This window comes from Ctenopharyngodon idella, chromosome 8 (assembly GCF_019924925.1).
Source record: "Ctenopharyngodon idella isolate HZGC_01 chromosome 8, HZGC01, whole genome shotgun sequence".
In the NCBI taxonomy this organism is placed as follows: Eukaryota; Metazoa; Chordata; class Actinopteri; order Cypriniformes; family Xenocyprididae; genus Ctenopharyngodon; species Ctenopharyngodon idella.
The window spans coordinates 21,221,073-21,236,778 of record NC_067227.1 but is presented as its reverse complement, the minus strand read 5'-3'; the positions used below and the strand labels follow the sequence as shown (position 1 = coordinate 21,236,778).

Below are 15,706 nucleotides of genomic sequence, written 5' to 3'. Positions count from 1 at the left end.
CATATCTGTCACTATCTGTATAAAATTTCTGTAGCATTGCATCCTACTCATGGGCATTTCACAAATTGACTTTTCAGTGTGAGTTAAATCTCTTTTTTGTCCAGCAATTACATCACCTATTAATGATTAATATACAATCTTAAGATTGATGTGGTTTTCAATTGGTAAAATGTGCTTGGAAAATATAAATGATCAGAATATCAATTTGCCTAATAATTATGCACGCACTGTAATTCACAGTACTGTTTTTACTGTATTTTTGATCAAATAAATGCATATTTACTGATCATAAGAGACTACTTTCAAAATCCCAAAATAACTCTTTCAAAAATACCCCAAAAAAGACCCCAAACTTTTGAACAGTAGTGTAAATGTATGTGTGCTTTCTCTGTCAGGTGACCTCTCTGGCTGACTCTATGGACGACACTCTCACGTGTCAGTCAGGCCGAGGAGATTCTCAAGATGGTGGTGGGGGAGGCGGCGAGGAGAGCGAGGATTTCGGCGAGTGTGTGTGGAGCAACAAACCTACTTTGCGTAGGGGGGTCTTGGGGGAGCAAGAGCGTCTAGGGGTCATGCATGAGGACAGCACAGCCACCTCGTACAGTGACGTCACGCTTTATATGGATGACGGCATGCCGTGTTCTCCGCTATCTATCGAGCGGGTTCCCTCTAGCACAGACACCGAGTACTGGGGTGTCAGCAGTGGGGTTGGAGGCCGTGAAGACAGCCGGGAAACGGAGGGTGGTGGGAGCAATAACAGCCGGCGGAGCACGCCTTGCACAGAATGCAGAGATTTCCGCTTGCGTGGGTCACACCTTCCTGTTCTTACCATAGAACCACCTAGCGACAGCTCCGTTGACATGAGCGACCGTTCCGATCGAGGCTCCCTCAGCAGACAGCTGCTTTACGAGCAGGAGCCTACGACAGGTGGATCACCCCAAGGGACTCTCAAACACAACCCTACACCTCGCACGCCCAATCCGTGCGCGGCACAGGGCCAGACGCGACCCCCGGGTCGCCCCATCCCATCCCCTCTGCCTACACACTTACCGCACCACACTATGATGCACCACCATCACCACCCACATCTTCACCATCCACTGCACCACCACCCTTTGCCACACATCCATCATCCCTACCCAGACCCCACGTCTCCCTCACCCACCCAACCTCCACTCACACCCCTGTCTTCCTCATCCTCCGCGCCCCTGCCCACTACTGGCCTGGAGCACTCGGATGGGGACAATGACTCCCTGAACTCCACCACCAACTCCAACGAAACCATTAACTGCAGCTCAGGCTCTTCGTCTAGGGACAGTCTAAGAGAACCATTGCCTCCTCTAGGAAAACAGACCTATCAGAGAGAGAGCAGGCATAGCTGGGACTCACCCGCCTTCAACAATGATGTGGTGCAGAGAAGGCAATACCGCATTGGACTCAACCTCTTCAACAAGTAAGAGATGTTTGCCAAAATGCGTCACAAGATCAGCAATAGGACTAGAGATGCAAAGGGGCGGAACATTTCCAGTAAATTTCCAGAAACTTTCCAAAATTTCCCGAAAGTTTCCAAAAATCCGAGATGGCCCTCACTGCAGAACACGAGATCCATGGGTCGAGGTTGGATCCAGGTCCAACTCCTCCCACTTTACATATCACTAAACCTACCCATCTCCACCCACGATCCCTAAACCTACCCATCTCCACCCCCTGGATCTGGATCCTGGATCTTGTGTTCTGCAGTGAGGAGCTACTGAAAATCCTGGAAATTTACCAGAAATTTTCTGCCCCTTTGAATCCCTAGATAGGACTGACATTGTGCGGTTTCAGTTGAAATTTTGGGTTGAAACTTTAAATAGTGACAGCAGTGCCTTGCAGTCTAAGTCTATTTAAACAAGATTTCCACTTTTTAAAATTCCCATTCTATACACATGCAAAGTTTTTATTAAATAATTATTCAAAATGAAATGCAATTAGAATTTTCAGTTACCCACTTTTGAGCATTCTTGTTGTTTTGTTTTGTTTCATTAACAATTACAATTGGATTATATTACTTGAGAAACTATATATAATATTTGTTCTTTAAAAAGGCATTATCATGTCGCAGAACTATTGAACTGCTAAAAAAAAAATTTTTTTTTTAAAATGGTGAAAAAAGAAATGGTAACCAATGTTACCATTTATACAATAACCTTAAAATCATGATGTTAAACATTTTAAGTACAGATATTTTTCAATTGCCCATCCATATGGTTGTTAAGATCACAGACGATTTTTGACAGTACAGTGTTATTTTAACACGTCCCTCTATTATAAATCATAGAGAATTAATAAAGTAACTGTAACATTTTATGAATCCAGATTGATGTGTTATGAATCTTTCAGCACCTGAGGAACTTTTAGCAGGTTCCTTTACAAAACTAAGTCTGATGAAGAAATGAAACTGTATGCAATCAAATGGATTTTAAGATGACGGAAATAAATAAAAGACTGCACGATCAAATGCAAGATGTGGGAACCTAAATCCGATTGGATTTATTTTCTGCTCAAGTGTCTATACATCTGTCTACCCTCAGGCTATTGTCAATATTCTCTTTTTTGTCTTTATTTCAGTTTATCACAGACTTACTGAAATTAATCCTGTCCTATCTGTTTAATCTTCACTTTCCCTGTCTTTTTCTCTCTGTCTTTCAGGAAACCAGAGAAGGGGATCCAGTATTTGATAGAGAGGGGTTTTGTATCAGACACACCTGTGGGCATTGCACGCTTCATCCTGGAGAGAAAAGGCCTAAGTAGACAGATGATCGGGGAGTTTCTGGGAAATCGACAAAAACAGTTCAACAAGGATGTGTTGGAGTAAGTAATGATGTTTTTCCTGTCTTCCAGACCCAGATTGTAGCAAAGCATCCATATGCTGGAGGCAAAAAACAGAAGCCAGACACTGGCTAAAAAAATCAACAAATACATGTTAGCAGATGAATTCAACAATCTTTCTGTTTTTCTTTCTCAGCTGTGTGTTGGATGAGATGGATTTCTCGGGTATGGATCTGGATGATGCCCTGAGGAAGTTTCAGGCTCAGATTAAGGTTCAGGGGGAAGCCCAGAAGGTTGAGAGACTGGTAGAGGCCTTCAGGTAGCTTTTACTCTCATCACACCCTGTGCTCTTTTAACTGCATTTTGTAGTTCTGCATGAGTATTATCTTCTTTCTTTCTTGCAGTCAGAGATACTGCGTATGCAACCCTGCACTCGTCCGCCAGTTTCAGAACCCAGACACTATCTTCATCCTGGCATTTGCCATCATCCTCCTCAACACAGACATGTACAGCCCCAACGTCAAAGCTGAGAGGAAGATGAAGCTGGAGGATTTTATCAAGAACCTTAGAGGTGATCCACTCTATCTATCTGTTAGATCTAGAATGTCTTTAGCTAAATCAGATAGATTTTCCAGCTGTTTACATGTTCTTTTTCTCATTCGTTTTCCCTACCTTTTTCATTGACAGGAGTGGATAATGGACAGGACATTCCCAGGGATATGTTAGTGGGCATCTACCAGCGCATTCAGAAATGGGAGCTCAGGACAAACGATGACCACGTGTCTCAAGTGCAAGCTGTGGAGAGGGTCATCGTGGGCAAGAAACCTGTGAGTCAAACCATGTGATTTACGTCATACTTGTGGTTGAAACCCCATATCGTTGTTCAACTTTTAGTTGGGAAATTTGGAAAAAAGGAAATTTGATCTTCAGTTTGTTTGTGTCATTTAGTGTGAAACCAAGTTGTATTTTGATATGCTGTGTGTGTGTGTGTGTGTGTGTGTGTGTGCACAGGTGCTTTCTCTGCCACATCGCAGGCTAGTGTGCTGTTGTCAGCTGTATGAAGTCCCTGACCCCAATCGACCGCAGAGGAGTGGAGTTCACCAGCGGGAGGTCTTCCTCTTTAATGACCTGCTAGTGGTAAGTCTTCAGTCAGCCATATTGGTCTAATTACTGCAAGAAGATGTAGAGGAAAAATACTCCCTTTGGTTTAGATAAGTCATGTGCACTTACAATTATTATAATAGTACAATATTTGCATTGAAAAATGTATACAGGATGTATAGGCCTACTGTTTTCATAAAAAGAAAAATCAGTAAGAACATATGTAACAGTTTCAGTCTTATAAATATATATTCATATTTATGTTTTATAATTACAATTATAACTATATATATATATACATGGGCGACATTTGACTCTCGAGTTGGGGGGGGCAAGAAAAATATCTTTTTTTTTTTTCTTTTGCAGGTACAAAACATCTTTTTGTACCTGCATCAGCAAATTATTTGCAGAAATTTTAAGCAAACTGATTTAAGTTTGCCTGTTGTTTATTTACTAATTTATTTAATAATTCACTTAATATTATCACGGGAAATGACGCGGATGATATGTGAATCATTGTCCATCATTTTGCGAGCAACTGGTGATAAAGAAAAATGCCACGTCGCAATATTGAAAATATTTCCATTTTAAACCATGAAGGCGAGCCAGTGGATATCACACAAACATTTTAAAAAATGTGCAAACTTTGCATGAGAGTAATGCCGGTGAAGAAGTCTCAAACGCCAGTCAATTATTCAGTACAGAAACTGAAAGTAAAAACTGACTGAGCTTTTGGCATCTGTTGCTGCATTAATGGTGCATGTTCTCTTAGAGACGATGCGAGATGAATCTAATTTATTTTCTTAATATTTCTCTTGTAGCCCATAGTGAGAAAAAAAATAGTAATTTTCATGAATCGAGAAGTATTTTGTGTTAAAGTTGTTTTTTAAATGAGGAGTAAGCTATCTAACCAATATTTTATTATCCTCGCAGCGCGTCGGTTATGCGGCGATGCGCTATGATATCGCGGGGCAAATGAATTGCAATATTAATTTCATAATAAAAGTAGCATGATAATAAGATAAAATAATTTAATAGCCCTGCCTACTGCAATGTCTGAGTCTCTCCTGTCTCATGGTGTTTCTCGTGTGTTTTCAGTCGGCGCAAACGAGAAGCGTTTACTAGACTATGGACTAGCTTTGAGTCTCTGAACAGTGGCCGCGCAGCCGAATTTTTATGACCACGGACGGTCGCGTGTGCATGTGCCCGAACGCGTCTTTCCGCTCTCACGGGCAAAGGAGTTTCTTTGAAAGGGCATTAACCGCTCTAAATTGTAGTGGACTGGAGCTGCTGGCTCACATCGGGAAAAATATGCCCCCCCCCCAATGTCGCCCATGTGTGTACATATATATATATATATATATATATATATATATATATATATGTATATATATATATATATATATATATATATATATGTATATATATATATATATACACACAATTCATTAGTCATAATTAAGCAATTTCTGGTCCTTGGTGCACCTAAAATGACAAAAAATAATATATTCTATATATATAAATATTATGTATTTATACATATTATTATTATTATTATTATTATTATTACTACTACTACCACTACTACTATTGCTACTACAAATAACTAATAACAATAATAATAAATACCTATTATCGAAGATGTAATTTGTACTAGTAGGTGTCTAAGTTTCGACACCTTCTCATTCTTTATCATTTCATTAAAAGTCATTAAAACTATTAAATAGCACAAATAGAAATATGGAAATAATACAGTGACCAAAAACAGGGTAAACAAATCAAGACTATGTTATATTTTAGTTTCTTCAAAATTGCCACTCTTTGTTTAGATTACAGCTATTCAGACTGAAAAAAGAAAAAAAAAAAAAAAAATATATATATATATATATGCATGTATGTATGTATGTATGTAATGTATGTTATGTATGTATGTATGTATGTATATACACTGTGTTCCAAATTATTATGCTAGTGACATATCAGTAGGATTTCAATACAATAAACATTCAGATTTTAGTTTTTCAAAGAAAGTGTTTGTTTGTTTTATTTCTCCATATCTTTTTAGATAACTGACAATCTCAGACAGGTTTGTTAAATAGTTCGCCAGATCTCAGGTAAATGGAAACCCTACTTAAAGAGGTTGTTCCACATTATTAAGCAAGTCACAGTTCTCATGCAATATGGGGAGGAAGAAAGATCTTTCTGAAGATGAAAAGCATGACATGGTGCAATGTTACGCAAAAGGTATGAAAACCACTAATATTTTTCAAAACTGAATGGAGGTTATCAGACTATCATAAGATTTTTGAGTGATTTAGAGCACAGCAGAACTCGGTCAGATAAAGGCTTATTAAGAAAAGTTTCTGTCAAACAAGTTAATTGTATTAAAAGGGCAGCTATTAAAAGCCACTGTTGAGCACCAGACGGGTATTTGAAGCTGCTGGTGTCACTGGAGTCTCAAAAACCTCTCCATGCAGGCTGGCAGTTATGTGTAAAATTGCATTTCAGCCACCTCTAACCAAAGCTCACAAAGAGAAACGTTTACAGTGAGTGTAAACGTTGACAGCCATAATATATATTCAAGTGTGTCCAAGCATTTTTCTGTTGTATGTATATAGAGTATAATGATCATAACTATATCCTAACATCCCCTTTTGTTCCCCTCTGCAGGTAACAAAGATTTTTCAGAAGAAGAAGACGTCTGTGACGTACAGTTTCAGACAGTCTTTTCCCTTGGTGGAGATGCAGGTTCATATGTTCCAGAACTCCTGTAAGTATATTCATCCATCCATCTGTCTCACCATCTGTCCCTCCTTCTTTATTTATACTATCACTCCATTCCAGCTCGTTTACACACTCTGCTCTCATCCACTCCATCTCAGCTCGGTGCTCTCTCATTACCCTTTCCTTGCTTTCATGTAGGTGGTGTTTTGGTTTCTTACCAGTATATGAAGGAGAAAAAGACATCCTCATGCCATCACCTCAATTGTAGCTGTTCTGTTGATTTCTGAAAACGTCTGTTCTCTATTTGTCTTAATCAGAATTTGTTTTGAACTTGATTTCCACTATCAAAATATCTAAATATCCTTAAAAGAAGATAAAATAGTTTAAAGTAAAAATTTATAAGATTAAGACAATTTTATTTTTAATTAAATGTATTTTTCTTAACTAATTGTTTTTTTTTTATTATTGTTTTAAACATAAACCTCTCTATTATTTGTTCGATTTATGCTTAAAGAAAAACAAATTGGTTAAGAAAAATAATTAAAAACAAATATAATTTTGAAAGTGCACAGTAAATTTATTTAGTTTTAAGGTCGTTAGATATTTTTTCTAGAAAACAAAGGTTATAAAAAAAAAAACATTTTTGTTGAATGTGTGAGATTCTGGCTTTTCTGGGGTTAATTTTAGTACTGTTATTGTGTGTATCTGTAGACTTTTGTCAAAATGTGAGATCTGTAACTAATTACACGAGGCACAGCACATGCCTCTTTATCTGGGTCTCTCTTTAATTGACTGCATTTGTCCTCTATCTCTGTCCCTCTCTCTCAGACTATCCTCACGGTATCAGACTGACATCTGCAATGCCCGGCAGTGAGCGTAAGGTTCTGATTGTGTTCAACGCGCCGAGCCAGCAGGACCGAACACGCTTCACCAGCGATCTGCGTGAGAGCGTCGCTGAGGTTCAGGATATGGAGAAATACCGTGTAGAGTGTAAGAAATCCTTATTATCTGTTGTTTCACACATGACAGATCATAAGCATGAGCTTATTTTCCTATTTGCAAACTGAAATTTCAGATATCTGATAAATTATTAATTAGGGTTAATGTTCATTATGGTAAATGTCAGTTTTGCTAGCATTAACCCCTTATCTCTCTTCTCCGTAGCCGAGTTAGAGAAGCAGAAAGGTGTGATGCGTCCAGGGCTCCTGAGTGGAGATGTGGGCGGGGTTGGCGGAATGAAGACTGAGGCTGTGAACGGCACTCTGGGAAGGCCCAGTCTGGATGACACGTACGCAGCAGGGGAGGGGCTCAAACGAACAGCACTTAGCTCCTCACTGAGAGACCTCTCTGAAACAGGTACAACACACAATCACACAACAAACTCCCTTCTGTTTCAACTAAAAACTGCAAAATTTACCACAAATTACCACATTTTAATTATGCTTTCTTACATGGATGCTCCCTGGATTTCTGTGGACTGCAGAGCATAAAAAAAATAAAACAATATTTATATGGGGGAAATATTTATAAATCCACCACAGTTTGATCATGAATGCCATACTGTAACAGTTGTGGAGTGCTGAACTGTTATGAAGTACAGATTGACAGACAGTGCCCTCTAATGGCACAGTATGTACTTGCATACTGTTTTTCATTCAGTGGCTGTATTTTAAATGTCAAATTGCATTTTTTTTTGCAGTGATTAGTATGCGCAGTCACAGTATGCAAACTTTCTGTATGCATAGATTGCATAGATGCTACATTTGTTCAAATGTGCAGTATACATTGGGGCAGACTGTGTAAGGGCCGTGACACACCAAGCCATTGACCAATGGCGGGCCGCTGGTGATCATCTGTTGCAGTGTGTTCCATACGTCAGCTCTAGTCAGCATTTTAAATTGGCATCTGGGCTGGCGTCGGTGAGAGAGATCTGTGCACAAGAATAAACAGATATGGCAGAGCAAAGAAGTCAAAATGGCACAGACAGAAGGCTGTTCTAATTTTACATCATCTTACCTCAGCATTCCAATACACAAATATTTTCATAACGGCATGAGCCGCCTGGAATGAAGAAAGTGAACAGCACGATTGCTATTCAAAATGGTAAGCAAGCGCTGCTTTGTTTTCCGGTTTGTATGTCTGCAGTTCTAGTTTCAGTTTCCCTTTTTGAATGACAAATATAGGCTATTTATACCTGCTGATATAGACAGTTTTTCCTTACATGCAGGCACAGAATGCACACGCTAGTTGGCAGTCGCCTGTAGTCCTTTTGGTGTGATGTTCAAGCGCAGCTTTTTTGGCCAGACACAGCCAACATGAGGCAACAACAGTTTTTGTCGCCGCTAGTTCTTTGACGTCGACTCGGTGTGTCACGGCCTGAATACTGTATCACACAATGCGATGATCTTGACATTAGCCACCTATTTCCATGAAGTGATAGCTGCCAATTTTTTTAAATCTTTTGCTTAATGTTTGATCAGGCTGCCAAGAGTTAGTCATTTCATTTTGTAGCCATTTAATTTTGAACTCACAGAATTAAACATGAATGTAATGTGATCATGTGGCGTACTACTCTTTTATATGGTTTCTGAACACAGCCAATCTTGAGTTCAGTGGCGTGAAGTTTAGTTTTGTCAGTAGACATTTGTGTACAGAATTTGTAGACATTGTTCATTGTAAACTGATCATCCAGGGTCAAACACCCAGTATGAGGTTTTAGAAAATGTTTTCTCCATGACCTTTGACCCTGACCTTGCTGTGCTTGGTTGGGTGCAGGAAAGCGAGGCCGTAGAAACAGTGTTGGCTCTTTGGATAGTACCATTGAAGTAAGTCAGACAGATTTACTAACTGCTCGTAATCACGTTGAAATGGAATGATCTTGTATTGCAGCTTTCTCAAGTGCATGAGTCCTCTGTACTGTATTTAAGAAAAATATTTGTGATTATTGTGTGATGAAGTGCAGCATGTTTTATTCCGTATTGTGTAAAAACAGTAATCTGTGTTTGCTTTGCATGCAGCATGTCTAATAGGTTATGCCTGGCGCATTTGCTATTAACTAATGCGAAGCGTGGTCGACCATCACAAAAATCATTGTGGCTTGTTTAATGTGACACTGACATTTCTAACTTTTGCAAGATGTTTGAAGCTGTTCATATTTAATGCTAAAAGGCTTTTTGGTTTTTGCTGTCCTGGAGATGTGTGTACAGTGTTACACATCTTGTGTGGATGTACTTTTAAGTCTCAAGCTACATTATTGTCTTGCTCTTAATTAAAATTAAGCATGTTCTGATATTAAAATTCTGGCTGATGCAGACAAGCCAATAATTATTAAATATATACCGTAGCAACACACGAGACAAAACAATCTGATATTGTATGTCAAAATAGATGTGCATTAAGTCTTAGTGTAAATGCATACTTAATACTTAATAGACCTGCCACTTGTTCTGTGTAATGTGTATGTTTCTTTGTCCTTCATTTTATTACAAATATTACACTTGTTCTTTTTATAAACAATGTTTACATTTGAAGAATACATGCTGTTTAAATTTATTATTTACTTTTTTTTGCTATGGAAAATGGTACAGAGAACCGTGAAATTTTACTGTAATTGGTACCAACTGCTGGAATTTTGGTACTGTACATTATGACACTAAAATTTTTTATTTAGAAAAAATAGTATAGCATTTTAATATCTGGCATTTATTGGTTATCTACTATAACATCATTACATAATCATTATTGCTTATCTATATTGGCCAGAATTTTATCAGTGTATTCCTAAAAAGTAACAAATTATTTATTTGACGAAGTAAATGTGGCGTGTCTTTCACTCGTTAGTCCCAACACTGTCCGTCCATCTGAGATTTTCAGTGTAATAACTGTCTGGCTTTGTGTGTTTGTGCGCACTGTAGGGATCCATCATTAACAGTCCTCAGCCACATCAGCGTATGCCCATGGGGGGCGCTGTTCCCAGCTGCTACGGGCTGGAAGACTACCGGCCTCACCGCCCCATCCTGAGCCCCGGAGTAGGGGTGGGGGGTGGGCCGGGGCAGCTTCACAACGCCGTAGGCAATATTGGGGGGGTCGCTGGCATCAACGATCGAGGTGGGGGGCCGGGGAGCAGTTCTGGAGGGAGCAATTCCGGTTCCTTCCTGGGCTCCCTGTTTGGGAGCAAGCGCGCCAAACCCCCTGCTCCCCTTACTCCCCCCGGGCCACATTACCCGGCTCCCGTGCCACCTCCTACTACAGGAGGGCCGCCGCCTCCATCCCCCTCCGCCCTCAGCCAGTCAGACCCTGGTGGCCCATCCAAGATCCAAGCGCTGCACGCTCAGTACTGTCACAACAACTTTGGGCAGCCTCCGCCCCCCTACCACCATCATCATCGGTTCCACATGCAGGTGGCCGCCCCTGGCCATCCGCCCGCTATCCATCACACCCTACAACGAGGGTCCCTCCCGCGACGCGGACCGCCCGCTCCTTCACACGCCCAGCTCCAACAGCAACTATCCCATCATGCTATGCAGCAAGGCCGCTACGCCAATATGGCCTGCACCCCTCCGCCTCTGTCCCCGCATTCACCCCATTCGCCCATCGGCCCTTTCAACTTCTACCACGTGCACCCCAATACCATACGCCACGTACGGGTGCCCGGTCCTACCGGCAAGCTTCCTCTTACTCTGTCTCATTCGCAACCCCACCCTCACGCCCACTCCCACGTTCACTCTCATACCCACAGCCATCCCGTCCACGCCCACAGCCCCCACCCCTTACTGCATCACTCCGCCCATCAAACTCATTTCGTTTTCTCGCCACCCCCTCAGGCGCCATCCGCCATCACCGCCCGGCACATACCCCAGGGCACCGCCCACTACATACCGCAGTACCCGCCCCTCTCCTCCATTCCGCCTCCTCCACCACATTCCCCGTTACCTCCTCCTTCGTCACCACATACCCCTCTCACCCCTCTTACTCCGCTCTCCCCGCTAGCCCCGCAGCTCCCAGGACCCATGGGGTCGCAGTCGGGCGGCCCAGGGGGAGGGGGAGGAGGCGGAGCCAGCAACAGCAGCACGGTCGGCAGCTCCAAATCCAAACCTATCAACCGCATCAGCACGGTGGTGTGAGGGTGAGCCGCGGCAGAGGGCGCAGAGTCTCAACGCGGAAGCGCCGGAGCCCGGGCAAGAGGAAGCATACCATACTCAGACTCTGTTACTTCCACATCCGCTTCCCTCACGTGTAGAGTGGGAAATCTGGCCGGCTACATGCTCATTGCTAGCCTGAATGGCCTCTTGCTGTCCGCCGCCATTCAAAACAGAGGCTGTGTAACAGCATAAAATCTCCGACTGAAGATCTGAGGAGCCTGATGGAGACAATGGTGAAGCAGATGAAGTGTTTTTAAGAGTATGAGTTGAATTTGACCTGCATTTCTGCCAAAGGAAGAGGTTACAGGAGAAAAGGGGGTGCCAATTTAAGTCAGACTGATGAATTTAAGATTCAGTGTAAGACTCTATAAACACTCAACATGGACACATAACTGGACAGATGAGTGCAAAATATAAAAGAAACTGAACTTTTTTCATTTGTAGTCTATTCAGTTTTCATGTGTCTCAGATGACAATCATTTCAGGGTCAGTCAGAATTTTTGCTTGATACATTCCTCAAAATTGTCAAACGTATTCCTCAGCGTGTAAGAAGGGCCAGCATGCATTTAGAGGGATGCCAAACACTATATTTTGATTCTTTTAAACTTTCATTTTGACTTGTGAGTGAAGGGATGCTTGGAAAAGTTTACTTAAATCTACATGGTAAAAAAAAAAAAAAAAAAATCACTATTTTGGAACTATTTGAAAAATGTTTTTTGCTTTGTTTTGTTTTTGTCTTGAAGAGGCTGGGCATCAGGTTTGCAATAAGTCAGCCATAACAGTAAAAAACCTTTTTGAAGACCTCAGTGAAGTCATTATGTCATGTGCGCCTTTCATTTATTAAACAGAATGTGTAGAAAGAGATTTAAATTGTTTGGTAGATACTTCTTTTTTCTGTTATATAAGACAATTCAGTCTAACCTAATGGAACAAACCTAAATGTAACGTACACAAAAGAGTCATGACTAATAGCGACCAATAATCAAGACATAGATAAATAGAAAAATCAGAACTGCATTTGTTTATTTCCTGCCACCTGTTACCTCAGCATCTCTCCTTCCCCTTTAGCATTGCCATTTCACTATTATTTTTGTTTGTTTATTTAAACAATCTCACCTGACCAATGAAACATTATATTTGGCAATTCATTACATAACCTTAGTGCCTACTGTAAAGGTTTGTCATTGGAGGTTCAGGATCATTGTGATACACCTGGATATTTTCTCTGGATGACCTGATGGAGGAGCAGGGTGTTCATAGAGAGTGTCATTGAAACTTTGAAATGAATTGTGTACTTATGGACTTGCGGTTGAAATGTGTTACAGATATCTTAAATACTTAGAAGTAACTGAATTTTAAAAATAACATCTGGATATGGGTGATTTTAATGGGTGACTTTATTACTATTATGATGTCAAATACTACTAATATAATTCTTGCTTTTTTGGTGTAAAAGCTACTGCTAATATAATACATGGATATGTTTTAGCAGAGTGCCGTGCTGAGTGTTTTCTAAGAGCTTTTTTTAGACGGACCAACAAGCTAGGATTTTTTTTGTGTACAATTAATGTTTAGCCAACTAATTGGACTGCTGATTTCAGGTAAATGTTTTGCAGCAAGTTTATAAAACTATATTATCTACATAAAAGCTGTACGATCCATGTAAAACTTGTCGTTGCCAGAAGCCATACACACTTGAGCAACTCGCTCTTTTAATATTGTGAATTTTGCTGAGTTGCATGTCCAATGTCAGTGCCCTCTTATTTTTTTATATGAAAGCTGTTTAGAGGACTTATGTTCATGCACAAACACACTCATTTACACTGAGAGACTGTAAAGCATCTTTAATTGTGAAGATCTTTTTGCTGAAAGTTTCTGGTTTTGCACATACACAAGTTAAAAATCATCAGTGCCTAGGATCCAAAGTTCCAATACCATCTGCGTCCCTCCAAACAGTCCCTATCTCATTCTAATTCTACTTCCCCCGCCTCGAGAACCAAAATGGGGTTTTCTCTCTCCATTAAGCAGAATCATTTACAGTATTACATTAGTGATGATGTTTGTGTTGAGGAGTTATTTTTATACTTATAAAATTTTAACATTTTTTAAAAGTCCTACAAGGATGAAAACATCCTAAATAAGAATATTAATCTCTGCTGCTAGGCCCAGCCCTTTATTTTACTATTTTCTTTGCCTGTATGAAATACATTTAGTCGAACTACAATAATGTTTATTCAGGTAATTGATTCCAGTACTTCAAATCTGCTAGCATTATCCATAACTGGAAACCTTAAGGCCCTTGTAGACAAACAGGAGCTCCATGTCCCTGTTCATAAGCTGTGGCGTGATCTGAAATTTAGAGGGCCGTTCAACACATTTCACGTTTTTTTCCTATGGGTGGTTTTGCTTCTCTCTAACTCTAACGCTTTGCTCTTGTGCTTGTATTAAGAGTCCTGAGTGCTGGGGCATGCTGAGCTCAAACACAAATAAAGCAGAGATATATGACGTTTAAAAAAAAAAAAAGAAATCGATCCAGTAGTTTTTTGAGACGCGTGTTCTGGTTTCTGACACGCTAATGTCTTGCGCCACCGTGCCCCGTGTTGCATGTCTGCACTTACTGTAGCTGAATGATGCTGTATAAACCTGAATGTATATATTAGCTAATATAAATATGCCATATTTACTCTGCACTGGACTGAGGAATCAATATCTGGCTGGGAATGGGAACATGAACCATTGTTTACATTTTAAGGACCTGGGGATGGGGGGGGCTTGGAACGAATTGTAATTGTAAAATTGTATCAGTATGTGTGTGTAAGAGCAGTTCCTATATTTAAAATAATTAATTGTATGAAGTTTTATTTGTATATATGTATGAGGTTTCGATGCAGAACTAATTGAGAGAAATTATGTGATTATTTATTGCTCTCATTCTATAAAACATGTTCTTGCTGTTGGAAAGTTGTTTTTTTTATTATTATTTTTATATATTTTGAGTGAATGTTTGGCTTTGTGTGTAGAATATGAATGTATACGTGTATGCGTGCAAATAGTTTATGAAATCAGGCTAATGACTGATTTATATTAAGCATACAAAATCATTTTATTTGTCTAAAAGTTTATATTTTTGTACTGTCTCAGCAATGCATTGAAATAACCACTCAAGAACTAATGCACATTACACATTGTATAATTAGGACTATTGATATCAGTCAACAGGTAGATACCATATGAGGATAACTGTAGGTTTCTACATTTTTATCTAACACCAAGACAGAAATGACAATGATGCTGGATAAAGTACTCTGGTCACATACATTTGTATACTGAGAAATGGAAGTTCTCCACTAAAGTTCATTGTGTTTCTGTCATGTACAATATAGTCAAAATCATAGTCAAAGTCATGCAAAATTAGTTGAGCTGAACAAGTGACTCTCATCATCAAACTGGTCAAAACTCTTAAGGCCATTTTCTACAAAATCTTCAAACAGTTTTGAACACTTACAAATATGCTAACAAATTTGTATATCAATCATTTATTTGTTAATAAGAATATCCCTTAATATTTTAGCTCCTTTGCTACACTGTTGTGTGAACCACTTCAGGTTAAATGCTCCTTATAACAGTATATTAAAATGTACAATCTGTTTTCATTTTGAAGCTGGTTATATTTCATAGGATTCCAGAGCGTTTTGTGCTTCCCCTTTTGCTGGTGATTAGTATGTGTTTCGCATTAGGCCACATAGGCATGTGAAAGTCTCTCTGTGATGATTTGGGGTGTTAGGGAAAATAATTACCATACATTCAAAATTAAAAAGCATAATGTGGCTTACATTGTGCTTTTGTCTTATTTGTGTCCTAATAAACTGTGCAGGAGAATAGTGTAAACAGAGCATCACAAATGTTCAGCACCACGTCTCTGTAGAAAA

The 15,706-nt window shown here is 39.8% G+C and overlaps 1 protein-coding gene across 7 annotated transcripts in view; it reads left to right on the top strand.

Annotated features, from left to right (window-relative positions):
• LOC127517493 (IQ motif and SEC7 domain-containing protein 2) overlaps positions 1-14,738 on the top strand; it is an 80,403-nt gene extending 65,665 nt beyond the window's left edge. For 6 of the 7 annotated variants that reach the window (XM_051903232.1, XM_051903233.1, XM_051903236.1 and 3 more), the window contains 11 exons: positions 396-1,453; positions 2,692-2,853; positions 3,008-3,130; positions 3,216-3,382; positions 3,499-3,638; positions 3,823-3,948; positions 6,583-6,682; positions 7,465-7,626; positions 7,801-7,992; positions 9,412-9,461; positions 10,551-14,738. In XM_051903232.1, the coding sequence (XP_051759192.1) occupies positions 396-1,453; positions 2,692-2,853; positions 3,008-3,130; positions 3,216-3,382; positions 3,499-3,638; positions 3,823-3,948; positions 6,583-6,682; positions 7,465-7,626; positions 7,801-7,992; positions 9,412-9,461; positions 10,551-11,759 (3,489 nt within the window). In that variant the 3' untranslated portion in view covers positions 11,760-14,738. The remainder of the gene's footprint in view (positions 1-395; positions 1,454-2,691; positions 2,854-3,007; positions 3,131-3,215; positions 3,383-3,498; positions 3,639-3,822; positions 3,949-6,582; positions 6,683-7,464; positions 7,627-7,800; positions 7,993-9,411; positions 9,462-10,550) is intronic. The other variant, XM_051903239.1, reaches the window with a different exon arrangement.
• Positions 14,739-15,706: the final 968 nt, after the last annotated feature.